The sequence below is a fragment of the Bidens hawaiensis genome, unplaced genomic scaffold, assembly GCF_021521415.1.
Source record: "Bidens hawaiensis isolate Kalapana, Puna unplaced genomic scaffold, B.hawaiensis_p1.1 tig00016203_1, whole genome shotgun sequence".
NCBI lineage: Eukaryota > Viridiplantae > Streptophyta > Magnoliopsida > Asterales > Asteraceae > Bidens > Bidens hawaiensis.
In genome coordinates this window covers 368837-396353 of record NW_027492477.1, presented here as the reverse complement: position 1 = coordinate 396353, position 27517 = coordinate 368837, and the positions used below count along the sequence as shown (strand labels likewise).

Sequence of the window (27517 nt, the reverse complement as noted above, 5' to 3'; positions counted from 1 at the left end):
ATTTCCAATTTAGTATAGAGTACTCATAACCGGTTACTAAATACCCAGAACAACCATTTGAGAGTAAGTCCTTGTATATGAGAAGCAACTACGTCCCAAAATAACCTTACGAAATAAGTCCTCACATTCTCGAGAACGAGCTACTTTCATTTATCATTAGCTTACAGGCTAAGTAACTTATAGCATATATTTGTAACGTATAAGGTATATAACTATTTAATAACACTTAAGGTGTGTAACTAATATGTTACAAAATAGACTAACCATGTAGGCTTAGGGCGAGTGAAATATGAGTCAGATCAATTTACCTGTTCAAAAAGATTGAGATCGGATCTAGTCCATGTAACACATAAGGTATTAGGTTACACGTTCATATTTGAGAACGAGCTACTTTTAGTTATAGCATATATTTGTGACACATAAGGTATTAGCTTACTGGCTAAGTAACTTATAGCATATATTTGTAACGTATAAGATATATAACTATTTAATAACACTTAAGGTATGTAACTAATATGTTACAAAATAGACTAACCATATATGCTTATGGTGAGCGAAATCTAAGTCTGATCGAATTTACCTGTCTAGAAAAGATTGAGATCGGATCTAGACCATGCACTTTTGGTTGGGCATCGGTTTCTAGTTTTTTTCTCTTTTTGTCTTGGTATCGGTTTCGGTAAAGATCAAGATACCCGATTAAAAACCAGACCGACCGATTGAAAATTATTTAAGGATGACAACCTTAACCATATTGGTTCAAAGTTGAAACAGTTACTTGATATTATCATATTATTGTTCGAACTTTATCTTCTGAATCTTTTACTCCATAAGTACATGTATGGTTCAAACAGTCAAACTATGGGTCAATGAACAATTACTTGATATGATCTAAAGCATCTTACTAGAATAGAATTATTATTTTCATTATGGGCAAAATCGATCAAAGCGAGTTGGTCCAGCGGCAGCCCCATGACTTTTCTTATGGGAAGTCGTGGGTTGGAGTCTCGTCTGGAATAATTTGTTTCGGGTTGAGCCAAAAGGTGATCCATTTGTCAGGGTCATCTTGGATGTCCGAGCCTGTTCTTAAGAAAAAGATGGATAAAATCGACAGAATCTTTCAACCGTTATATGGTTTGACTTTCAGGTAAAATAGTCCAACTTTTAATGTGAAAGTAATATGACTTTCATTTAATGCACATTGAATCCAAGGCCGGCCCTTAGGGGTGGCATGGTGGTCGACGGCCACAAGCCCGACACCCCGCTAGGCCTGAAATTTTAATTTTTTATATATATATATGTATTTATATTAAATACAATATGCATATTTAATGTTTAAACTCAATTACATAATTATTAGCTTGGTTTACTGACAAAGTGGTATTACTCCCAACCAAAAGGTTATGAGTTATAGTCTCATTTAATACATGTTTGATCTTATTTTTATACAAAAGTTTTTTACATAGCCCGAAATATAACCAAGTAAACCCATATAAAACTTAAATTGTTTAACCCCAACAAAATACCCTTTTTACTTAAGGCCCAAAAATATTTCGTTTTCGGCCCAAAATATTTTTTGCTTTTTCGGAGCCGGCCCTGATTGAATCTGACCAATTTGGCAAGGTATCAAATGCCTACATGGCAAAGAAGACGGTTAAAGTACGACACGTTGTTGTATTACTTGCACACCTGAACACGGTTAAAGTTTTTTTTAAGCCAAAGTGGTTCTCTCTCTAGCCAAGTATGATAAGAATCACCGTCCGATGGAGTGCATAATACCCATAACCCGTTTCGTATAAGGCAGCAGGTGATTATGGTAAGGGTCATGAAAATACCAGACTCTCGATAACTCTTGATTGTGAAATGATGGTTATGCCAGCCATTGCATAGGACGGTTTGTCCAAGGAGCGGTAAAAAAATATTCAGTCGTTATGCAATGCAATGCAAGGACAATGTTGGCTGATGGAGGTTTGTCTATGCTTTTCGAAATGGATGACGCACATCAAGCAAAGGAGTTCATCCAAGCTAGGGACCGGGTTTGAGATTGGCATCTCGGAAGTCGGAACTACTACATTATAGAACGGTAAAGAAATACAATCCGAACGAATAGCAGGTGTCAAGACAATAATGACGAAATTTTCGACAAAGCAAGAGAGTTGTTTGGTAAGATTACATTAGTTTAATACTGCTGTTTAAAAAAGAAACTCGAATTTTTCATGAACAAGAAGCATAACATACATAAACATAAAACATAATAAAGATAACATTAAGCATAACATACATACCATAGAAAGATAATTTTAACTTCTTACAAGTTACAATAACAACATTACATCTACTAATACTGAATCGCCACCGGTCAAACGAGAATATTCCTACATATTATGGTTCTTGCAGCAGTGCCTAGGTCCGGGTCAATCTCATGTTCTCTTACAAATCCCAGAATAAATGTTAGTTAAAAATAGCGATCCATGCAAGTCGGGCTAATAAATTTAAGGGTGTAAACGAGCCGAGCTGAGCTCGAGCTCGACTGGGCTCGAAATCAACTCGTTTTGACTTACTGGAGTTCAAGCTCGGTTCGTGTTCTTTTTTTAACGCTCGAGCTCGGCTCGTAAATGGTTTTTTCATGCTCAAGCTCGGCCTGTTTAGTGGTTATTATTTAAAGTGTATATGATTTTAATTAATTTATATAATATATTTTAAGAAAAACCTTAAACGAGCCTAAGCTTAGCTCGAGATTGTGTAGCTTAAACGAACCAAAGCTCAACTCGAGCTCGGTCGTGCAATGTGAAATTTATACATAAAAGTGAAAGAAAGGTAAAACTTAAAATACACATTGCTCGTTATAGCTCGACGAGCCTAAACGAGCTTTCCATACAAGGCTCGAGCTCAGGCTCGATAACTAAACGAGCTTAGGTCGGGCTAGTTCGAGCTTTTAATCAATCCGAGCTCAAATAGCTCGCGAGCAGGTCCGCTCGTTTGCACCCCTACTAATAATAATTAGTAATTGGCGTCTGATATAATTTACCATATAAAAAATAATATAAAAAAAACTAGAATAACAATCTAACTTTTTGAATTAGGAGGTTTTATATATATTTTTTAGCAAAATACGACACCTTAGGCAACTTTCGACACAATTTTCACCCATTTCCTTTTTATCTATTTTTTCAAATTTTACCGAAACAGGATAAAACGACCACCTCTGCTTAGAAGATTACAAACTTACAGGCAATATATCAATGCACGCGATTTAGGCAAAAGTCCATCCCAAGCCCTGACAATGGGAATGCTAGCAACAGAGGTGCCTGTTTAAGACACGAGTAAACCTGCTTAATAGAACGTACACTATGTAATTTTATAACTTTTTTTTAGAAGAGTCTAAAATTAGGAGGCTAGACTTCATTTTTTCTCCTTGGTACACGAAACATACATCAAGTGTTATAGACATGAAATACAAATGAGTTAAATGAGTTGTATTCATGTTTGATAATTGTGCTATCGTTTCTGATAGGGGTGTGCGTGGTGCGGTTCGGTGCGGTTTTTGACTAAAACCGAACCAAAAACCCAACTTTCGGTTTTATGACTTTTTAAAACCGTTCGGTTTCGGTTTACTCGGTTTTGGTTTTTGGATTTGGTTCGGTTTTGGATGCAGTTTTTTCAGTTTTGCTAATTGAGGCAAAACGTTTTGGGCCAAAATAAACTTGACCAAGATATTGAAATTGGGCATGATCTTTGTTTTTTTATTTAAACAAATGATTAATAGAATATTAAATGTTTGAATCTCAAATAAATATTATTAAAAGCTTATAAAAGATAGATTTAAAATCAAAACTAAAAGTACCAGTATTATTATTTAGTAATCATATGTGGAAACCAAATATATTTGTTATTAACCATATGTTAAAACTAAACAAATAGCTATCGGTAGATTTTCTTTTAATGGTTACGGTTAAGATGTTATGGTTATTTTGATGATTTTTTTTGTTTCGGTCCTGTTCGGTTTTTTCGGTTCTTAACAAAATACAAAACCAAACCAAAACCAATATTTCAGTTTTTGCTAAAGTTCAAAACCGAACCGCCAGTTTCTAATTCGGTTTGGTTTTTTCGGATTCGATTCGGTTTTTTCAGTTTTGTGCACACCCCTAGTTTCTGACCTGTTATACACGATCTGGCATCGTCGTCATCGTCATCTTCACCAATGTCATGCGCAAACTTAATACCCCTGCGGAATTTCCAAAAGAACAAAAAAAGTATATCAAAACTAATTACAAGTAATAGACGATAGTAACTTTGGATGAAGAGATCATATGAATAAAACAAAATATATATATATATATATATATATATATATATATATTACCTAGGTAAACATCTTCTGTGGTATGCTTTTGGACATCGCCTGCAAATAGCAAATTGAAAATCTACCACCCTTTCGTTTTCTATCTGGTTACAGACAGCACATCTGTGAGCTGGACATATGAAAGGTTCCCCTGCAGCAATCTGATGTTTAAGAGTCCGTTGCGCGGTTATATCATTGTTCTGAAGTAGCTTTGCTACACATTTTGGGTGATAGAAGTGACCGCAAGTTGCAAAACTACAACGAAAAACCTGCAAAACAATACCAATTAAGAAGTTTGTTTAATGTAAAATTACAAAAATTCATCTCTAATGTCAATAAATTTAGGTGGTGTTGGGTTTGTAAATAACATTTTAATATAGTAATATATGATTTTATGAGAATCATAAAAGTAAGACTGTAAACAAACCGAACGTTCGGCGAACTGTTCGGCGGGAAGTTTGTTTATGTTCATTCTTTTAATAGATGAACGAACATGAAATGAATGAACACAAACAAAGGCCATGTCCATTCAATTGTGTTCATGAACGTTAGATAAAGGTGTTCGTTAACGTCCCTTTATGTTCACTAATGTTTGCTCATTAAAAATGCTTGTTTATATATTTTTAGTGACTTTTCTAATCTTATCATTTAAATCCATAAAAAAAATATTAAATATAAAATAAAACAAATTATTAAACATTATGTGATTATTTTATATGTAAATTAACTTATGACTATTAAAAAAAACAACACAAACTTGGTAGCCGGACCGAACCATTGACACAGACCATTATCGGTTAGCAAAGTCAAATAAAACATTGTTTATCTTCATTTGTGTTCATGAACAGTTCACCAACAAATGCATTTCGTTAATGAACAAACACGAATATTCGTTCCGTTTAGTCATCGGTGTTTGTAAACCATTCGTTTGTTCGATAGAAGCTTAACGAACGAACACGAACAAGGACTTGTCCGATTCATTTACAGCCCTACATAAAAGTGACATTTTTAGGACCAAAAAGAAGGGAAAGAAAAAAACTCATACTGATGACCCCAAAAAGAAACCAAGCCAGGTAAGTAACATAATAAATTTCCATGAAACATTTCTAGCAATAACAAATCAAGACGAAAAGTACTCTCATGCTAAAGATTAAATAAATTATTTGTTGTATCATCAGAAAAATATTGTCTCAGGTATTACATACCTCTGTATAAAATAATATATCAGAACGCCCTAGTTCACCGCACACACCGCACTGGTGTAGACTATACCGGCAATTCTCACAATGATATATGTATAAACCCTGCAAAGTATACAAATAGGAAACGAGTCATGCTAAAGATAGGCCATGCAAAAAAAAAACAAAACAATATTTATAAGTTTATATCATCCAAACGCACCTCCAATTCCCTAGAAGTTAAACGAAGAGATTCGCAATTGGATTCTCGTGCCGCCTCAGAATTCGGGCTTTGATGAAATGCCCTGAAACATCCGCCTTCACAGCTGAAAAGATGACAAAATGATTAGAAAGAAAGCCATCAACTGAAAATAACAAAACTAAACAAGTTCAGGTCACAACGGGTTATTTTTATTCAGCTCGGATTCTTCAGCAATTTCATTTCTTTTTCGATACATTTGATAAATAAAATATTAAAATGTATTAATGTATTAAATATGATCATAATGCTATACTACAAATGTATATATGTATCTACTTTTCAATAAAGCGGCCTGAGAATTTGTAATCATCTAAAATTCTTCAAGTTACTTTCAACTCGATTGCCACGTCTATTTTCAAACACGAGTCCCAAGAAAACCCAAACCAAATGTGTATAGTATAAATGCAATGAGCTGAAGTGTATCAAACAAAATGGAGGAAACAAATCAATTTAACAAAGCGAAGTGTCTAAAACAATAGAGCGCACGTTACAGGCTAGGGGTGAGCAATAAACGAACTGAACCGAAACCCGACGAAATCGAACCAATATTAACCGAATTAACCAAAAAGCAGTTACCGATTTTTTATTTTTTTTGTACCAAAATTAATCGAGTCAAACTATTCATATGTTCATGTATTTCTAGCTTTTAAACCTCCATTTCATGTTTTATACCACTATTTCATGTATCTATACCTCCATTTCATATATTTATATCTCCATTTCATGTATTTATGCATCCTTTACATGTATTCCTATGTAAAAATTTTGACCCAAGTTTGATTTTGGTTATTAACCAAAAATTAACCGAAAAAAATAACCAAATAAACCGAACCGATTAACCAAAAACCGATCGGTTATTCCGGTAGAGGTTAGGCCTGTAAACAAAGTGTTTGTGAACCATTCAGCGGGATGTTCGTTTACGCTCGTGAACGTTCATCTATGTTCATTTTTTGATGAGTTTTATATTTGTCCGTTTGTCTGTTCATTTATCTTTGTTCAATTATGTTCATTTGTGTTCGCGAACTATTCGTCTAGATTTTAAATGAACAAACATAAACACGAGCATGTACATTTTTAAACGAGCGAACATGAACACAAAAACTTGTCCAATTAAGACTAATTTCTCTCTCTTCCACCTATACAACCCAACCCAACCCAACCCAACCCAATCCAATATTTCACTCACTATCACAACCCAACCTAAACCAATATTTCATTTTTTATCAAATTTATATCAAAATGTTCAATATTTTTTTATAAATAAAACCATGTTGTTACATTTTTTAAATAAAAGGTTAAAAGTTGTAATTTTCCTGGAAAAACCAAGTTAGATATAAAAGTTTGGTTGCAAACTTGGGTTGCTGGAACAACCTAGGTTGCAACCGGTTGTGGACAAAAAAGAATTTCCAATTATTTAATTAAATGTTGTTTTGTCATTTTGTGCCACCTTGCAACCGGTTGTGATAAATGGTCACCATAGTGGATAGTCTAAGTGTTCATGTTCGTTTGGTTCGTTTACACGCCTAGTTGAGGCTAATAATTCCTAGAGATATTTTCATAAAACATAATTCACCTAAGCAATTTAACATTTTCGACGAAACGAAGACATGAGGTAAATAAGTAGTAGTTTGTACCATATAAGCTCGCCACCATTATCACATATAGCACAAACTGTATCCACATAAACATCATCATCTTCATCTTCACCGTCTAAATCAATATCATTATCACTGTTGTTGGTGATGTTGATGTTATCATCTACTACTTCACCGTTAATGTCATCAGCCATCTGCTCTATCATTTACATCATTACAAAATCAAAACTATTGGAAGCAAGTTTAACTATATCCAGCACACTAATCAAATGATTATCAGTAAACAAGTACATGTACCTTGAGTTTTGAAGACTAGTTGAGTGGAGTGATTGCTGAACAAATTGGTCTAGGGTTTCATGTACTGGCTGTTGGTAACAAAGTGTTGGCTAGGTAGGAAACTAATAATAACTTGAAAATTTTAAACTTTGCGTATTAAGTGAAATACAATCAGCAATTTGATAATACAATTAGAATTAAATTAAAATTACGTAACTAAGATTACACAAAAATATGTTACAAATAGGTAAAAACTTCTTTTTAAACTACATTTGTGATATACCAACTCTAGATCAATGATAATATATATCCATGATACTGATAAAAGATATTCATACACATAAAATATCGTAGATTTTAATCAATTAATATGATGTTATTTGAGAACATCTCTTCATGTTTATCCAAAAAAATATGATTATTCCAAAAACCATAAAACTGAACTTTGATGATATAATTATCCTTTGAATCTTTACAATTTGAAATTGATTGATTATGATAAATTTGTTGTCATTAATATTTAGTGTATGGAAAAATTTTAATTGACTTTATATTTTACGATTAAATATTTTATAATCAAGAAACATTAAAACCGAAAATATAAATATAACAAAATGATTTGTTTATTTCATATGAATTTAATTGCTAGGAAAATGAAAAATATATACTCGCATTAAAGTCATATTCAAATAATAGTGATTATTCCGAGTTAAAAGAATATTAAAAGATTTAAAGTTGCATGAAATGAATGTAGTGATTCTTATTTATAATCGTTGAAAGTATATATGGCTGCCACTTTTACCCGTAACATGAAACCCAACCCAAGAAAACCCGTACCCGAACCCAAGCTAACCTGACCCGAGAAACTCGAACCTAAGAAAATACTAACCCGAACCTGAACCGAAGTAATTCAGGTTGATTCTTGGGTCCGAATTATAGGTTTAGGGTCAACCCGAAAATTTTTAGTGTTAAAATCATATGTATTTTTAGGTATTAAAGGCTAAGCCTTAGCCGCTGACGTTATCAGAATTTTGTCCAAGTCGATTGTTCTCATTCCACATATTATGAATCGAATGTTTATTGTTTATTATTTTGAATATAAACCATAATAAACACGTTAATTAACACTTCAAAGTTCATTAATCGTCTCTTGTCAATCCATATGGAGAATACTTATTATATGTAGTAATGGATTTAGTTAGAATAAACATATAATTTTAATGTCATATGTTGAAATGACTTAAAATATAAGGACTATATATGAAAATTGGTTGAAAGAAATATGAGGAGTGATATGGTATTCACAAGTGACAACAATGGTAGGCTTTTATTATAATAGATAGATAGATAGACGTGTTTACTAGTTTCATTTATTTATAAGAGAAAAGGGAAGTAAAATGAGGGACGGAAAAACTTTGTTGTGTGTTTATTATGGAACTGAAAAACGAAAGGGACGCGTCAAAGTAACAAACTTTGTATATTTTTAAAAAGAGGAAACGGAAGGAAAATGAAGGACGGAAAAACTTTGTTGTGTTTTTATTTATGGAACGGAAATGAAGAGAAAATGAATAGTAAAATAACAAACTTTGTATATTTTCAAAAAGAGAAAAAGGAAGTTAAATGAATGACGGAAAAACTTTGTTATGTTTTTATTTAAGGAACGAAAAAACAAAATGGGTGCTTCTGAGAGGGAGAGAGAAAATGAAGAGTAAAATAACAAACTTTGTATATTTTCAAATAGAGGAAAGGGAAGGAAAATGAATCAGAAAAACTTTGTTGTGTTTTTATTTAAGGAAAGAAAAAACAAAATTGGTGCTTTTGAGGGGAGAGAGAAAATGAAGAGTAAAATAACAAATTTTGTATATTTTCAAAAGGAGGAAAAGGAAGTAAAATGAAGGACGGAAAACTTTGTTGTGTTTTTATTTAAGGAACGAAAAAACAAAATGGGTGCTTCTGAGATGGAGAGAGAAAATGAAGAGTAAAATAACAAATTTTGTATATTTTCAAAAGAGGAAAGAGAAGTATAATGAAGGACTATAAAACTTTTTTTTTTGTTTAAGGAACGAAAAAACAATATGGGTGATTATGAGAGGGAGACAGCGAAAATGAAGAGTAAAATAAAAATATTTGTATACTTTTAAATTGAAAAGATTTAGTATTAAAGATAATTGAAGAGAAATATTATGACAAAATAAAAAAGAAGAAAAGAAAAGTTTCTTTTCTTTCTCTTTCTTTTAATAAATGAACTCGGGAACACAACGTAAAGGTGAAATGTATGAGTGACTATGAAGGATGATGAAAAATAGTGTTTGGTTGGTCAATTATTGAATCAGTGATTAGTTAAATCAGACATTCCCATCGGCTGTTACGTGAAAAACTTGCTTCCCAAGTGCTCATTAAGGTAAACCCGATTGGAATCAGATTCGGACTTGAGACATAGCAGCCTCTATCCCAATTTTCAATTACATTCCAATACCAGTTGAGGGCTCATTAACCAGACATTGACTAAAAACTATTTACACGCTCCGTTGATAAATAATAATAATAATAATAATAATAATAATAATAATAATAATCATTTATAAACGTAAACCAAGCCAAATACATGATAAGTATTCGCAGGGTCAACCCCATGCAAGGGTAGGCCAGGCTCCCTGCATGTGCCTTTTTTTCCTGGAGCACTAAAGTTCTTTATATAATTTCAATTTTATATATCAAAAAACTTATTAGGCCATCTATATAAAACATTAAAACTTCAAACCTTATCGGTTAGCTATTACATAATTTTGTTATGTTTATTGATATAACGTTAATCGTCGTTAAAAATAATAGCTTATATAATTTGTTATGGCCTAAGGACTTTTTTTTCTAGCTTGTAAAGAGCACTTGAATCCTCAAGACATGCTATGAGTATCCAAGTCGATTTCATTGGTTTTAATATGGTTTGGTATCAAGGTAACTTGTTTCATATAGTGATACCCCAATGGACAGCTATAAACAAAAGCTTGATAAAGGGTAAAAAGGTTTTAATACTTTAGAATAAACCACATGTATCTCCTTTATTTCAATAACACAAAGAAAGTAGAATGTATACAAAACTAACATAATACTCGAGATAAGCAAGTAAACAAAGCATTGCTATATAATTACAATAAGCCAATGACACATATGGAGACAAAAAAAAAAATAGTCAACATTAGTCGTACCCAACTTCCAAGCCATGAACAACCTAGTAAAGTCTCCTTGACATGGATGCTCACATATCTCCTTGTGAGCATCTATATAATTACAATATTCGCATCATTTATCCAAATAATATGAACTTTGAAATGAATGATCAACTGTGTATTGTGAATCTTTTGGACCTGATTGGCTGCTACAAATTCTAATTACTTATAACAAAGGTCAAAATGGGAAATATATATATAAACTTCTTGATCTCCGTGTATGCGTTTTGACCTCTTTTATGTTTTTTGACATCTGTTTATGTGTTTTGACCTCCTTTATGGGTTTTGACCTTTGTTTATGCGATTTGACCTCTTTTATGCCTTTTTACCTCCGTTTATGCTTTTGGAACTCCTTTATGGGTTTTGACGTCCGTTTATGTGATTTGATGTCCAATTATGCCTTTTGACCTCCTTTATGAGATTGGACCTCAGTTTATGCATTTTCATTTCCGTTTATGCGTTTTGACGTCCGTTTATGCATTTTAAACTCTTGTATGCGTTTTAACCTCCGTTTATGCATTTTGACATTCGTTTACGCGTTTTGACGTCTGTTTATGCGTTTTGACGTCCGTTTATGCGTTTCGACCTCCGTTTATGCGTTTTGATATCCGTTTATGCGTTTTGAACTCCTTTATGTGTTTTGACATTCTTTTATGTGATTTGACGTCTGTTTATGCGTTTTGTACTAAATGATTTTGACATAATTAAAAATTTTAAACACCAATTGGTTAATTAGTAAACTTAAAAAATGAATATTTTTTTTATTATTTTTGAAATGGTTTAATGCGGGTTTCATATATGTATTATTTACATATTGAAAAACTTATTAGGCCATCTATATAAAATATCAAAACTTCAAACCTTATTGGTTAGCTATTACGTAATTTTGCTATGTTTATTGATATTACGTTAATCGTCGTTAAAAAATAGCTTATATAATTTGTTATGATCTAAGGACTTTTCTTTCCAGCTTGTAAAGAGTGTGAATCCTCAAGATATGCTCTGAGTATCCAGGTCGATTTCATTAATTTTAATTTGGTTTGGTATCAAGGTAACTTGCTTCATATAGTGATACCCCAATGGAAAACTATAAACAAAATCTTGATAAAGGGCAAAAAGGTTCTAATACTTTAAAATAAACCATACATATCTCCTTTATTTCAATAATACAAACAAAGTAGATTTTCTACAAAACTAACATATACTCGAAATAAGCAAGTAAACAAAGCATTGCTATATAATTACAACAAGTATTTCGACCCTGCATTGCTGGGGTGTTCAATTAACTAGAGTGATAAAAGATTATTATCATATGCTCATATACATTATCATCATCATCATCATAGCCCTTATCAACTAAACCGACTCAAAGTTATCTATACTAAATACGGGCTAAAATTTTTAACAAAATATATATATCAAAAACAGCCACCACGATTTCCTCGCTACCAATGGTCTCACTGGAAACTGGCATCGGTAGACGATCATCATCGTAGGCTCAGACACGTGATCATCATCGCTACCAATAGGCGTTAGCAAACATATCGATCAAAGGGTGACCGCAAAGCTGTCGGTAAACGATACGTTACATAGCAATGAAACCAACCAAAAAAATGTAAAGTCAGTCAAACATATACGATATACCATATGTAATAAAAATGTGCATACCCAAAGTACAATAAACTATCTCAGATCTTTTTCAAAGTGAAACTCCAATAGAATAAATGTTTTTCATTTTTTCATGGTTTACTTATAACTATAACTATAATATAATATTAGTTTAAATTATGATTTTGTTTTGGCTTAAAAATATTAATGGCTATAATATATTGAACATTAAACTTAACTTGAGTAGAAACTTAGTGCCATCAAAGTGTTTTTTTTTTTTTTAATATCGAGGCTCAGATTTGTAAGCAAATGAACAAAGAAGGATAAATGGTCATGGTGTGAGAATGAAATGAGAGTGAATATTATTAACAGTTGTAGTTGTGGAGAGAACGGTGTATCAAATAACTTGTGGTCCAGATTGAATTATAAAAAGTTGGAAAGAAAATAGTGTACCAAACAAACTTGTGGTTCAGATTGAATTATTTGATGAATAGTAATTATAATAAACTGACATAATGTTAGTTTTTAATATATATATATATATAATAAGTCGATGACATGGATAGAGACAAAAAATAGTCAGCATTAGTCATACCCAGCTTCTAAGCCATGAACAATCTAGTAAAGCCTCGTATATTCGATCCAATGTAGTATTTTAATAAAATAATCTTTGAGCACTATGAGTAATAGATTATTAAAAAAAAATTGTCGATAACCTCTCCGCAGTGAGAATTTCCCTCAATGGTCACCATTTACCGTGATTATAAGTGCAAGTATTATAGAACAATATACTAGCAGGAAACTCGTGCGATGCGGCGGCGCCAACAATTATATAACATTGTACTCATTTTCTGTTAGTTTATCAATCATCTCGTGATATGCGGTGTAGTACTTCTTGTGGTAGGTTTTTTATAGCATGGATATGGTCTATCTGTGTCAATTAATATATAACAAACACATGAAAGATAGTAAATTAAATGTAAAAAATCCAAATAGAGGAATTAGAAAGTATAAGTCATAAACATAACAATTTATAAATAAAAATCTGCGTGTCAACCACATGAATTTGAAATCAACCCATCGCAACTCTCTTTAAGAGATTAATTTATAAAGATACTAAAAACGGCTATAAAATAATGTGAACGGCTTACGTAAAAGCAACCCATGTTGTCTAGGGTAATGGAAATTGAAATAGCTTCCGTCCAACTTGAATTACTTTGTAACATTATATGTCATTTGAAATACTAAGTATACACCATGTGAAACTATTAAAACATACCAAAACAAAAGCAATATAATAAAAAAATTTGAAACTCCCGTCAATTTCGAACAAATTTTGAACAGAGACATATATGCCACACACATGAAGCTGCAAATAAGTTTCTATATTTTGAATGTTTATAAAATAGTTTTCATTAATTTCTAATCTAAACAAGGTTCTTTGGCCATACCAATGGGGTGGTGATCCATCGACAAATACAAGCCTTTAAACACTTGAGGTTTTGGATGGGAAGGTCTTGGATTCAAATCTCATAGAAAACAAGGATTAAAAAAAGTAAACTATCAAAAAAAAGGTTCTTTGGTCACACATTGCAGCACACATGAGTTTGTGTGCCAAGTGGAGGTAGATATATTGTTAGTTTTCTAGTTCATGACACAATTAGAATCGATAACATAATTACACAAGTTGAATTAAACCAACCAAAGTAAATTATGTCCACCAATCATTCAACATTGATTTCACCATGTTAACTACATACTGTGGTTTTTATCCCGCTGGCCAGGTACAAATAGTCAGCTAGTGCACCTCAATTCAACCCCGAGACCAATGACTCGAACTTGTCCCGCTTGCAGAACTAATTTGGCAGCCACCACACAATAAATAATATCTGGTGCTATTTGGTCACCTTTTCTGAATCGTACGACATGATTTGGCCTTGAAACGAACATGAAAGCATGACGCTCCTATCCTATTTGGCGGTCTACAACTTCTAAACACCCTGTAAAATTTCAGAAGTTCTTGAACTTAAACTTGATATTTTAAAACACCCTTCTACTTTGTTGCTCCATGGTGCAAACTCCTATATAAAATTAAATATATTGATATTATGACCAAGCTATCATGATCCGAGAGAACATTCAGGCATCTTAGGCAGTGAACATACCTCGGTTTGCTGCTCATGTTTTGAGTCAATATTATGAAATGTTCAGTTCCTGTCTTCCTGAAATGATAAATGATCAGAGCAATAAAATATTAAATCAAAAACTATGACCAGTCAAATCATTGTAGTCAGATTGAAAGAGCAAGAAACGTACAGTCAAATAATTGAGTTGATAGTATTAGAACACAACCACTATCAAATCATCATATTTAATGCTAAACTTAAGCAAATAAACAAAGTGCTTGTAAAAATGAATTCCGGTAAACTATTTTATTTACAACATTAATTTTTAAATACAAAAAAGTTCGGGTTAAACAGGTTGTGCATGTGTATGTGTACGAATATTATTGCGTATTCGGGTTCATATGTCAAACATGAATTAGGATTCAAGTCGTGTTCGGGTTCATGATAGGTTGGACCCACCAACCCGACCCGTTTAGCACCCCTAATATTGTAAAAATGAAGTAAACTGGGGCACGCTAGATTTTATTAAAAAAAGCGTATGTAAATTAAAATATTATATTCCAAAAGTAAACATAAACTAATTTTATAAAAATATCTAATAATTCTAAATTCCAATATAATTATGTAATTTCTTTCTGTTAATTACAAAATCAAATAAGTAGATATAGTTTAATAATGCCATTGTGATTTGTGATGATGAAAGTTCATGAGTTGTATCATGAATCATGATGGCTATATGTTAATTGCATTGGGACAAAAAAAATTAATCGTAAGATTTAAGGTTGAAGTATTTTGACAAAAAAAGTATTACCGTCATTTTAGAAACATTATACGAAAAAGAACTTTAATTAGGTTCGGCAATTCTGTTAATGGAACTATTTCGGTCAAGTTGACTTTTTCATTGTCAATATTGATTTGTCTAAGTTCAGGTATTATTGAAAATCTTCATAATAGAACTATTTTGGTCAGGTTGACCTTTTTTTATTTTGCCAAACCCAATTTGACTAAGTTTGAGTATTATTGAAAATTGAAAGAATGAACCGGCATACGAAAAGTTTGAAGAGAGTCGTTTTGGAAGAAAATGAGCATTTTATAAAGATTTTCAATTTAGTCCAACTTGAATTCATCTAGTGAGTTATGACAAGCTTGTGAAAATAGATACTTTCCTTTTCTTATATTAATCATACTCCTCAGCTTCAACTTGTTCATCATACAATAAAGATCAACCACCACCAAAGCAAGCAAAGCCAAATAAATAATGCCTCTTCCTTTATTCTACAACCAAATATCCATTCGGTGTAAGAGCCTTAATTGTTGCATCACATCTGCATATGAAAAAGAAAAACTTGAACCGTGTGATCAAACAAGCAACCATTAGTGAAGGTTTGTAATCCAAAAACGACACTCAATACCTGTATAAAAGTTAACCATTTTTACCCATTACAGACTTATAGGACCGAATTACGAGAGTTTATGCTAAAAAAAATCTTACCAGCGAATGGGAGGCCAGATTTGGCTCCATTAACTTGACAAATGCGCTCTGAATATCTAAAAATGATTTCACTTATGTTCCTTATAGCCTGCTCATCAGATTAATTATTAAGATTTTTATACAAAAACATATTTAGCCATATGAATCCCACTTAAAATAATATATGTATATGTACACTTCCATATCTACTTACTGTGGATTAAACTTACTGATTACTAATTCGTACAAATGAAATAAGCATAGTTATCCCTTGAATGTCCAAAACAGCAGAATGTCCATGACCCTTTGGTTCTCCTCCGTATAAACACTGATGTTAAAAAAAACAATAAGATACATTTATCCACCAATTAGAGAAACAAATATGATAACATGTTTGCATATAATTCACGTAACTAATAAAACAATGAGCAACACACCGTGCAATTTATTTTAATGATTTTACAATTTTGATTACTTCATCTTGTATCTGTTTGGTCAATTCTCTAGTGGGTGACAACACCAAAACATCACCCATTTTGGGATTCTTGCAAACTTGTTTAAATTGCATGAATCCAGGAATCAAATAACCAAATATCTTTCCGGAACCCGTATCGGAAACTGCTACAATATCATGATTTTGGAGTGCAATGGGTTATGACCAGACTTTTATGGGAGTTGGGGCAAATAAGCCCGCGTTTATTACATGAGAAAAGAATTTTTTGATTGGTTTGTGGTTATGAAAGCAAATAGCTTGAATCTCCAAAACTGTAGAAATTCACAGGGTTTTTATGCTAATTTCAACAGAATGTTGAACACAAAGAAAAAACCAAGAGTAAGATCAGATTTCGAGTATACTTTACTGCTCTTTCTATATGTATTATAAGATAGTATAGATATACCAGATAGAATTTTAATAATAGCAATGACTCGAAGGGTGACTAGTGATCCTTTTCTAAACATGTTTCCATACAATTTGTCACGTACATAAATCATCATGGGTCGAATTCGCACATTCATATTTTATACAAGCAGTGTATTACATATTAACCGATTCAAGTTAACTATTTGGTATCATATTCTTCTAAGTGTTTTGTTGCATACTTCCTGTTAGTATAATAAAACGAACGACAATACAAAACATGCTTCAAGTATTAACATCAACATATATGTTTTTTTTTAACAACAAAAGCATAATTTAATTATAAACTTTATGAAGAGGTAGGTCCCAGCAGAGCCCAGTTGGACCCGCAAGACTCACCTTAAACAGGGACGTCTGCGCAGAGACCAACTGGATCCGCAGGACCAACCATGCTCAGAGAAGTGACGTCCTTACGCGCAGTATGCAAGCTGGTCCCGCAGGAAATGCCTCCCATGGTGAAGGACTCCGCCTGTTCCCGCAGCCTCGGATACAAGCCATGAGGGAAGGCCACCCGCGCAGCATGGCTACACGCACTAGGCACTTAACTCTCCCCAGTGTCACCTGAAGGAATGAGCAAAGGCGGGAGGGGGAAAACTCCCGCCTAAATGAGCCAGTCCGTATGATGGAGGATCTTTTGTGTGATACCTGACGAGGTACAGACAAAAGATCTGACCAAGAATGCGACAGCTCGCTGACAGCAGCATGGCAGACAGCACGCCACAGCACTGTGACCAATAGCCGCCGCCTACCCACCAACTCCTGCCATACCACGTGCCTAGCCTGTTGTTGGCAGAAGAGGAAGAGTGCACGACACGCCTGCTCTGTGTCAGCCGCTACCTATCCACCACTCACAGGCAGGGCACGTGCATAGGTTACAGTTGGTAGCGTGTTGGGCCGGCTAAACCCCTTGGAAACCTACCTTCGGCTATAAATACCCCAAATGGTATGACCATCTCATCTTATCATATTATCATCATATATACCTGATATCTGCTCTAGCAATCTCTTAATATACTTTTATATCTAAAGAGCAATCTAGTCTGATTCTCACGCCGGAGGGTGGTCACAAGGAGGAACCCCCCCTTCTCAGTGACGAGCTCACGGTGTCTGTTTTGCAGGTTATCAGAAGAACCATCTTCCAAGGGTCTAACCCCTCGTGGGAAACATCTATCTAACCCCCAGGTTACCAGTAATCTGCCCGGGGTCCGGTTAGTGTTTCTTCATTGGCGCCATCCGTGCATAAAGCTAGAACTTCATTTTTCTCCAGTTTTTTCAAACTTCTAGAAAGATGGTTAAAGAAATTCCGGTAACCACAACCCCAGCTACTAGAGGGAATACCGGCAACACAGTTTTTACAAACACTACCCCGGTTACCCAAGCCGGGGCAAGTGAAGTAAATTTTACGAACACTACCCCAGTTACCCAAGCTGGGGCAAGTGCAGTAAATAATCGCCCACTGGGATTCACCGATACCCAGTTTAAAAAACGAACAAGACTCCCCCGCCAAACTCTCGATGAAGTTAAGGCATGGGCGGAGGCACGACAAAAGGAATTCCAAGCTGAGTTGGACGAACGCTTGCGTTCCGTCCAACAGGCCGACGAATTCGAAGAATACTTGGACAATGACTCGGAGGAATCCGACTCCGACGCGAACCCTCGTCATAAGGCAAAAGGGAAGCGTAAAGAAACGGAAACCCAACCGAAAAGGCATTTTGGACAAGCCTTCAAACCAAAAAGCATAGATGGAAGTCCACGAGACTTCTCTAAAACGTTCAGACCAAACGTTACAAATGCAGGAACGTCCAAATTTGCAAGGGACATTGCTGAAGCAATTGCCCCGAAGAGTGCTAAACAAATGCCTAACATAGGCACATATGACGGCCTATCTGATCCAGACGATCATTTGAACAGGTTCATAGCGGGGGCAACCGTTAGCAATTGGACGGAACCCACGTGGTGTTACATGTTTCAAATGACGCTGGTGGGGGCTGCTAGGGTTTGGTTTGATCGTTTACCGGTTAACCACATTTACGACTGGGCAGACTTCCAGCAGAAGTTTAGCCAACACTTCAGCCAGCAGCGAAAGTATACCGAGGAGCAATGGACAATCCTCAAATGCACACGGGAAGAAGATGAATCTCTGCCAAACTTCATCACTCGCTTCAACTCAAAGAAGTTAAGTTTGGGCAATATCAGCGAGGATCTTGTTCGCGCAGCCTTCATCCAGGGCGCGCAGGACCCAGAGCTTATCCGCACCCTAACGGGTAAAGATGGAATGCCATCCACATGGGATGGCATCATGACAGCAGCCAAACGCTATGCGGAAACGGAGAAGCAACTGGGTAGAGACCTTCCGCAGAGCACAAACCTTTACACCCAGAGGACGAGAGAGGACAACGTCCTCACCGCCCGATTGAACAAAAAACGGAAGCAAGGCATTTGGCAGTCAAGGGTAAACTTTGACACCTCATCCGGCTTACAGCACCGATTGGGTGAAAGGGATAATGTAAAGCCGCACCGGAACTCCAGATGGACGCCACTTACCAAAAGCGTCACTGACATATTTGCTACTGAAGAACTCCCATGGCCAAAGCCTCCAGTAATCCGACATTGTCACGATGCTGATCGGAGCAAGTACTGTGACTATCACAGAACAAAAGGCCACAACACTGAAGAATGCATAGACGTAAAAGACATGGTCGAAACATTCGTCAGAGATGGGACGCTCGCGCACCTCGTGGCGAAATAAAAGCTAAGCAGGCAGGTGCGTGTGGAACCACGGCTGGAGTAAACACGAATAAAAAATCAGCTTCAATAGAGACTACATGCTGCGTAAAGAACGAGATCCCGAAACAGGTGCGTGTCGGCTCGATGGCACTCCTGTCCCAACATGGAAGGGAGTTCAATTACACAGTTTGCATGTAATCAATTCCAATTTGTAAAGAGAAGGCCAAGAGCCACTTCTAATGGAAATGATTCTCTTTAAGAATATCGAAGCTGATGATTTTACATTTATACTTTTCTGGACACTAATATGCCGGTTTTCACCGCATAATTACGTGAAGTCAGTGAATGGGAAGGCGGTCCTACCCGCACGAACCCAATAACGTGACAAACCTTCACGCAGGTCAGTTGAAGGGGAAAAAGTTCAGCACCCAAAAATGAAAGTGCCGGTCTATCCGCATGAATCATTAAGGAAACTGAATAATAACCTGTCAACAACCGCGCGTCGAACGGTTAAAACTATCCAACACTGGTGACGACATTCACATTACGTGAAGTCGTTGCGTGGGAAGGCGGTCTTACCCGCACGAACCCAATAACGTGGCAAACCTTCACGCAGGTCAGTTGAAGGAGTTCATCCCATTAAATGAAAGTGCCGGTCTATCCGCATGAATCATGAAAGGAAAATGAACACTAACCTATTGACAACCGCGCGTCGAACGGTTCAAAACAAAATTCTTAAAAAGGTAAGAAAACCTACACGCAGGTCAGGTATGGGTAAAGTTTTGCCATCCTAAGTGCAAGTGACGGTTCTACCCGCACAATCACGAAAGAGGAAGCAAAACTTCACACCTATTATCAACCACGTTCAAAGGTTAACTTATCCTCAAAAAGTAAGAAAAACCAGCACGCAGGTTAGATAAAAGTTAAAGTTTAGCCATCCTACCAAGTGCAAGTGACGGTTCTGCCCGCACAATCACGAAGGAGGAAGCGAAACTTTAACCCACTATCAACCACGTTCAAAGGTTCTTATTCTAAACACTTGGAAAATTGCTATTTTAAACTAAGTATGCAAATCATAAGTTTATAAAGCAAAGAATCCAATGAAAGGAATAACAATCGTATATTTCAATGATATATTACAACAGTGGCCGGGTAACTACCCGCCTAAAAGAAATCTATACAAAGCGAAGTCTATCTTAGCAGTGGGAAGGGACCTTCAGGATCAGGCTTCAGGGCCACCTCCGCTTGGACCAGCACCGTCAGAGCGCGGCTGCCCAAGGAAAGCCTTAAGGATGTTTAGCCCATCATCAGCAGCAGCAGCTTCGTTCACCTTCTCCACCACTGGATGCGGGAAGGCAGCGTACTGGTTCACAGCTTGGTCATAAGCAGCTTCAGTATTAACATTGAATAAAGGGAAGTTGGAGGGCGGAAAGCCTCTCTCAGCAAACCCTAGACCAAGCAGGAAGCCAGTCTTCTCCCCATCCTCATGAGAAGCGTTGAGGGCTGTGCTCATCGCATCGTCATAAGAGGTCTCTGAAAGGACCCGACGCACAACCTACAAAAGAATACAAAGTTAGAACATTTTCTAATTACGAGCGGAAAGCGTAAAGAAAAATATAAAGATACCTGAGGCAACGCTTCTCGAAGCAGCCATTGGAGGGTAGCTTGACTTTCTTTATAAGCACGTTCGGCTCCGCTCTTATCAAGGTTGGCAAGTTGAACTTCCTTGGCGGCAGCCTCTTCGACGCTTTTGAGTTTCCTTTCAGTGCGGTCGAGCACCCCCCTCTGGTCAAGGATCTCCTGCAGCTTCTTGGCATCTTCCATTGCCAAGGCGTCATGAGCATGCTGAAGAGCCTTTAATTTGCATTTAAGCTGCTCATTCTCTTCGCGAAGCGGCTCAGCAACAGCTTCAGCCTTGGCAGCCCTCTCAGTTGAGTTTCGCGCAGTCTCCTTGGCCAGCCGAAGCTGTTCATTCACAGCTTGGGCAGCCTTGGAGCGGGCCTCGAGTCGCGCCTGGACTTCAACCTCGAGGGCCTTGAATGCCTTCTCCTTCTCGGCTGCGGCAGCGGCCAACTGCCGGTTCTCCTCCCGAAGAGCCCGCGCTTCAGATACATCTTTGGCGCGAGCTGCTTTTAACTTGTCGTTTTCACGACAAAGCAGCTCGACGCGGGGCTGCGTCCGGGCCTGGAGAACCCGAAGCTCATTGGTTAGCCTACCCTCTTGGTAGCTAGCCATGGCTTCCCCCAACGCACCATGAGGAGCAGCGTGGCGAGCCCAGTCCACGCACTCCACAGGGGTACGAAGGGTTGTTCCTCGGCGTATGTTCCATCTTGGAACATACACTTCATTGGAATCCGACACTGCAAAAGAAACAAAGGCAGTTAGGAAAAGATGATAAAAATATACAAAGGAAAAAGAACCCTACGTACCTGTAGGGTCAATAACAGGCCGATAGCCGCCAAACCCATCACCTGAACCTAAAGGAAATCCATCCAACAGGTCAGGTAGACGGGAAGGTGGCATAGATCGGCGGGAAGCCCGGCGCGTACCTGATGGTCCGGCCATCGGTGCCGGTGGCGCAGGTATAGTGGCAGCCGCTGTGGTAGCCATTGTTGGCGCCACCTCCTCAGCAACAGTAACCGCCGGCTCCGTGAAAGATGCTGTAAAAATTGCACTCACGGCCGGCGGAGACAACTTCTCAGCTGGAACAGCCTCAGGAAGGCTGGAACCAGCGGAAGCAGGCATAGACGCCTGGGTCGACGCCTCGGGAAGGCTGACCGAGCCTTCCCTCATTGGCGGGGGAATACTTGCTCCAACTCCACCCTGGAATGCGTCAACATCCACACCTGCACAAGCAAAAGTGTTAGAAAAATTTATTTGAAACAACAAATCTAGACAAGAATTATGGGGGCACTTACGGGGTTTCTTGAGCTTGAACGTACGGACGAGCGGGGGCGAACCCGATGGAGCCGGCCTCTTGACACCGGTAACCGTCGTCGTCGCTGCCTCCCCGGAGGTAACAGCTACAGCCTCCGGAGCGGTGGTCTCCTCACCACCGGGCTTCCCCGCCACCTCTGCACTATCTGACTCCGAGTCAGATAGGACTACCGGGTCGGCCGTAGAGGCCACCTTCTCTTTGCCTTTCCCGACGGCAGCCTTCTTCTTCCGCACCAGTGGAGGACCTTCTGCGGATTCCTCAGAAGAAGAAATGTCAACTCCAGCAGCAGGCACAGCATTGAGAGGTTCAGGGTAGAAGATAGGCTTACCTGGCCGTCGGTGGCTCAGGATCTCTTGGCCTGGCGGGTAAACCTCCACGAACCGACCCGCGGTCTGCTCTAAGATGGGCAACTCGTTCTCGTCCAGAGCACGAGTACCCATCCGCGCGGGACCATCTTCCTCCCGCGGGTTCAGGAGCGACTGAAGATCGTTCCCCTCTGAAATCAACAAGAAAGTTAGAAAAAATCGAAGTCAGCAAAATGAAACAAGACGTACCATAAGGGATAGAGTTCGAACCATATTCAAGGACGATCGGAACCTTATCCGCATTCGCCGCCTTCCACACCCGGCTCATCCCCAGCATCACCATCGCCGACTCCGGAAAACGGAAAACCGGGGACTGGACCCGAGATATCTTCGAGAACCATTCCGCCTCCTCGTAGTTGAGGGCGGGAAGGTTCGGAAGCGCCTGGCCATTCTTGAACTTCATGGCGATGGGGATGGCACGAGCGGATATGAAGAAGAACTCTCTTCTCCATGAGCGAAGACTCCGCTCGGTGGTACAAATCTTTAAACCCTTGATACGGGTTGTAAGAGTGTACCACCCCTGGATGCACCTCCAAGTGTAGAAGGTCATCAGACGGTCAACGAGGGGCTCAAGGCCCAGTATCCGGCACACCCACTCAAAGTGCCGGACCTTGGCAATGGCCATGGGGTGCACCTCGGTCAGGTGCACACCGTGCCTCTCCAAGACACGGTACACAAACTTTGTCAACGGAAACCTAAGGTTTCCGTAGACAAAGAATGCAGCATAAACCCCGATCTTGCCACTAGGGGCATCGTACACAGTATGGTGGGGTTCAGGAAACTCAGGCTCGAGAGACTCGAGCATGAACTTCCTGACGATATACTGGTACAGATCGACAGGAAGAGAGCACTGGCATTCGCCAGCAGTCTTCTGGTCATCAGCATCATGAGAAGGCATGGTGGAAGAAAGATGAAAAGAGATTTCAGGGTAATGCTTTACTGAACAGAAAAATTCGCCGGAAATTACTTGAGAAGAAGATATGAAAGTGAAAAGTGTGAATTGCAAATAACCCTCTCCCCCTTTATATACTAATCGCAATTAATGCGGTGAATTCAATGCGAAGGAGAGAAGAAATCGAAGGTGCAATGAAACTATGACACGTGGCAAAAAGCAGACTGGCAACAGCTGTTGACAGAACGTGTGCCAGTAATTTCGCGGCCACGCGCCCGAAAAATCGCGCCCACGCGCTTGAAAAAGCGTCTGGAATGACCATATAATGTCACGTCACCATAACTTCCTGCACGTCCTGACACAGTCAGAAGAAACCGTCGCACGACGTTTCAGAGGTTTGGACTGTTCCTATCTTTCCACCAACCTTTCGAATTTCAAAATTCAAAATTTAAAAAGAAGCGGGAAAATACCCCCAAACCTTGGCGAACAAGTAACCATAAGACGGATGCGGGTACAGTGTTAAGGCAAAACCCTTCACATACCTAGCACCCGCAGGGAATTGAAGCCAAGAAAACCTTGGCGAACAACCATAAGACGGATGCGGGTACAGTGTAAAGGCAAAACCCTTCACATACCTAGCACCCGCAGGGAATTGAAGCCAAGAAAACCTTGGCGAACAAGTAACCATAAGACGGATGCGGGTACAGTGTTAAGGCAAAACCCTTCACATACCTAACACCCGCAGGGAATTGAAGCCAAGTACCTCGGCAACCAAGTAACTATAAGACAGGTGCGGGTACAGTGTAAAGGCAAAACCCTTCACATACCTAGCACCCGCAGGGAATTGACGCCAGGAATACCTTGGAAGTAAAGTAACCGTAAGACGAGCGCAGGTACAGTGTTAAGGCAAAACCCTTCACATACCTAGCGCTCCGCTGGGAATTGAAACCAAGAAGGATCTTCTGGGCAATGCTTGCGGAAAAGGAAATAACATCCCCGCATAGCGGGAACGTTGAGAACTACGTTGTTTGAAGCTCCAGGATGGAATTGGTGGTTTTAACATAATTGATCACTATGTTCAAAACTACCAAAACCTCATGGAGAATCCACACAACTGGGACTCAATGCTCCTGACTTGCGAGGAGGTTACAGACCTACCCGCATCATACCCAAAGACCAAGCAGGAAACTCGGGCATTTCTGCAAGTGACAAGGACTTCCCATGGAAAACCTTACAAAACCCTTTTCAAAACCCTTTTAAGTCCAAAAGTTCACCTCACTTTATTAAACACGCATGAGAAGAACATTGGACTGGGGGGACTTGAAGAGGTAGGTCCCAGCAGAGCCCAGTTGGACCCGCAAGACTCACCTTAAACAGGGACGTCTGCGCAGAGACCAACTGGATCCGCAGGACCAACCATGCTCAGAGAAGTGACGTCCTTACGCGCAGTATGCAAGCTGGTCCCGCAGGAAATGCCTCCCATGGTGAAGGACTCCGCCTGTTCCCGCAGCCTCGGATACAAGCCATGAGGGAAGGCCACCCGCGCAGCATGGCTACACGCACTAGGCACTTAACTCTCCCCAGTGTCACCTGAAGGAATGAGCAAAGGCGGGAGGGGGAAAACTCCCGCCTAAATGAGCCAGTCCGTATGATGGAGGATCTTTTGTGTGATACCTGACGAGGTACAGACAAAAGATCTGACCAAGAATGCGACAGCTCGCTGACAGCAGCATGGCAGACAGCACGCCACAGCACTGTGACCAATAGCCGCCGCCTACCCACCAACTCCTGCCATACCACGTGCCTAGCCTGTTGTTGGCAGAAGAGGAAGAGTGCACGACACGCCTGCTCTGTGTCAGCCGCTACCTATCCACCACTCACAGGCAGGGCACGTGCATAGGTTACAGTTGGTAGCGTGTTGGGCCGGCTAAACCCCTTGGAAACCTACCTTCGGCTATAAATACCCCAAATGGTATGACCATCTCATCTTATCATATTATCATCATATATACCTGATATCTGCTCTAGCAATCTCTTAATATACTTTTATATCTAAAGAGCAATCTAGTCTGATTCTCACGCCGGAGGGTGGTCACAAGGAGGAACCCCCCCTTCTCAGTGACGAGCTCACGGTGTCTGTTTTGCAGGTTATCAGAAGAACCATCTTCCAAGGGTCTAACCCCTCGTGGGAAACATCTATCTAACCCCCAGGTTACCAGTAATCTGCCCGGGGTCCGGTTAGTGTTTCTTCACTTTATATATTCATAAGTAAATAAATAAATATTATTATGTTTTCATGAACCCACGTAAGCACGTGGCAGGTGGTCAAGTTTCGCGGACCCATGTTCAGCTGTCGTTCACTCCAATGCTTATCTATTCGGCTGCACTCTCGGCTTGCTTATTTAATTTTATATAAACATCTTATTATGTTTTTATTTTATTTGTTTATATAAATGTTCAATTAAATACTTTATATAAGTTTCTTAAATGCACTCCAACTTTTGGTTATCTGTCATACAGTTATTATTATGTCTATCTTATAATAGTAGTTTAATTAATAGGGATATAATGATGTTCGGCTTTGTTTTTTACATGAAATCATGATCAAAGATAGAATATAAATATTAAATAGTAGTGTAGTTTGATATTTCACGAATCTTAATGGTTAGACTGTGTGTTATTGTTGAAGTTTAGCTCCGAATTCATTCAATAATATTGTGTCATGTAGTGTTGACTGGATGCTGAGTCGACACTCGATGCAGCCACTGCTGAAGCCGTTTGAGCATGTTGTGGTCCAGGCGAGCGGTGGCTTCTAAGAATTATTTGATTTTTATTTTTTTAATATAAATTAAAAGATAATTTTGTATAACAAAAGATCAAAACTATATACTAGTACTAGCAAAAAAAACAAACTTATATAAATTATAGATTATATAAAAAAAACTCAAATTTTGTAAAATAACAACCCAAACATTAAAAATCATAATAAAACTTGCTCAAGTCAAAATGAAAAAATAAAATAAAATTAAAACTTGACCCAAATCTAATACTTTTCCTAACAAGTTTATTAAAAATTAGGCTAAATAAATAAAAAAATCTCTTCTTTCATGTAACTTTATTCATTTGTAATATTTGGTGGTTTGGATTGACTAGTCACTCGCTATTCTTCTCCATAACAAAACACGCATTTAAAAGAAAATAACGGTTTTATTATTTAAAATTGCATTAATCTGTTAATTTTAAAATGGTGTTCACTTCATTGTGACCCGACCCAATCGAGTAAACATTAGAACACTAAAAACTTCTTACACTAGTAAGAAACTTATTGGATTTGCCAATGATCAACTATACTACTACATCTTTCACTTTTGTAACTTATGTATTATAAAATTATACTTTATATTTTATAATATGATATACGATCTGCCAATGATCAACTATACTACTACATCTTTCACTTTTGTAACTTATGCATTACAAAATTATACTTTATATTTTATAATATGATATACGATATTATATTTATTAGGACTAAGGGGTGTAAACATAAGTCGCTTGTAAACTAATTGAGATTGGCACGTTAAAAGCTCGAAT

The 27517-nt window shown here is 37.8% G+C and overlaps 1 protein-coding gene across 1 annotated transcript; it reads right to left on the bottom strand.

Moving 5' to 3' along the window:
* Positions 1-2320: 2320 nt before the first annotated feature.
* On the bottom strand, positions 2321-7734 carry LOC143550950 (protein ENHANCED DOWNY MILDEW 2-like). Its single transcript, XM_077041497.1, has 8 exons — positions 7672-7734; positions 7414-7573; positions 5741-5843; positions 5545-5643; positions 4361-4608; positions 4155-4222; positions 3227-3305; positions 2321-2426 (listed from the first exon to the last, which is right to left on the bottom strand). Exons 2-8 carry the CDS (start codon positions 7566-7568, stop codon positions 2357-2359), a joined length of 822 nt encoding a protein of 273 aa, XP_076897612.1. The 5' UTR covers positions 7569-7573; positions 7672-7734; the 3' UTR covers positions 2321-2356.
* Between the last annotated feature and the right edge of the window lie 19783 nt (positions 7735-27517).

What these genes read in the sequence shown, in the direction of transcription:
- LOC143550950 (XM_077041497.1), bottom strand. Translation starts at nt 7,568, where the DNA reads ATGGCTGATGACATTAACGGTGAAGTAGTAGATGATAACATCAACATC. An exon ending in AATGGTGGCGAGCTTATATG is followed by an intron (nt 5,844 to 7,413) that starts GTACAAACTACT and finishes TCATCTTTTCAG; the next exon opens with CTGTGAAGGCGGATGTTTCA. An exon ending in CGTGCATTGATATATTGCCT is followed by an intron (nt 2,427 to 3,226) that starts GTAAGTTTGTAA and finishes GGGATTTGTAAG; the next exon opens with AGAACATGAGATTGACCCGG.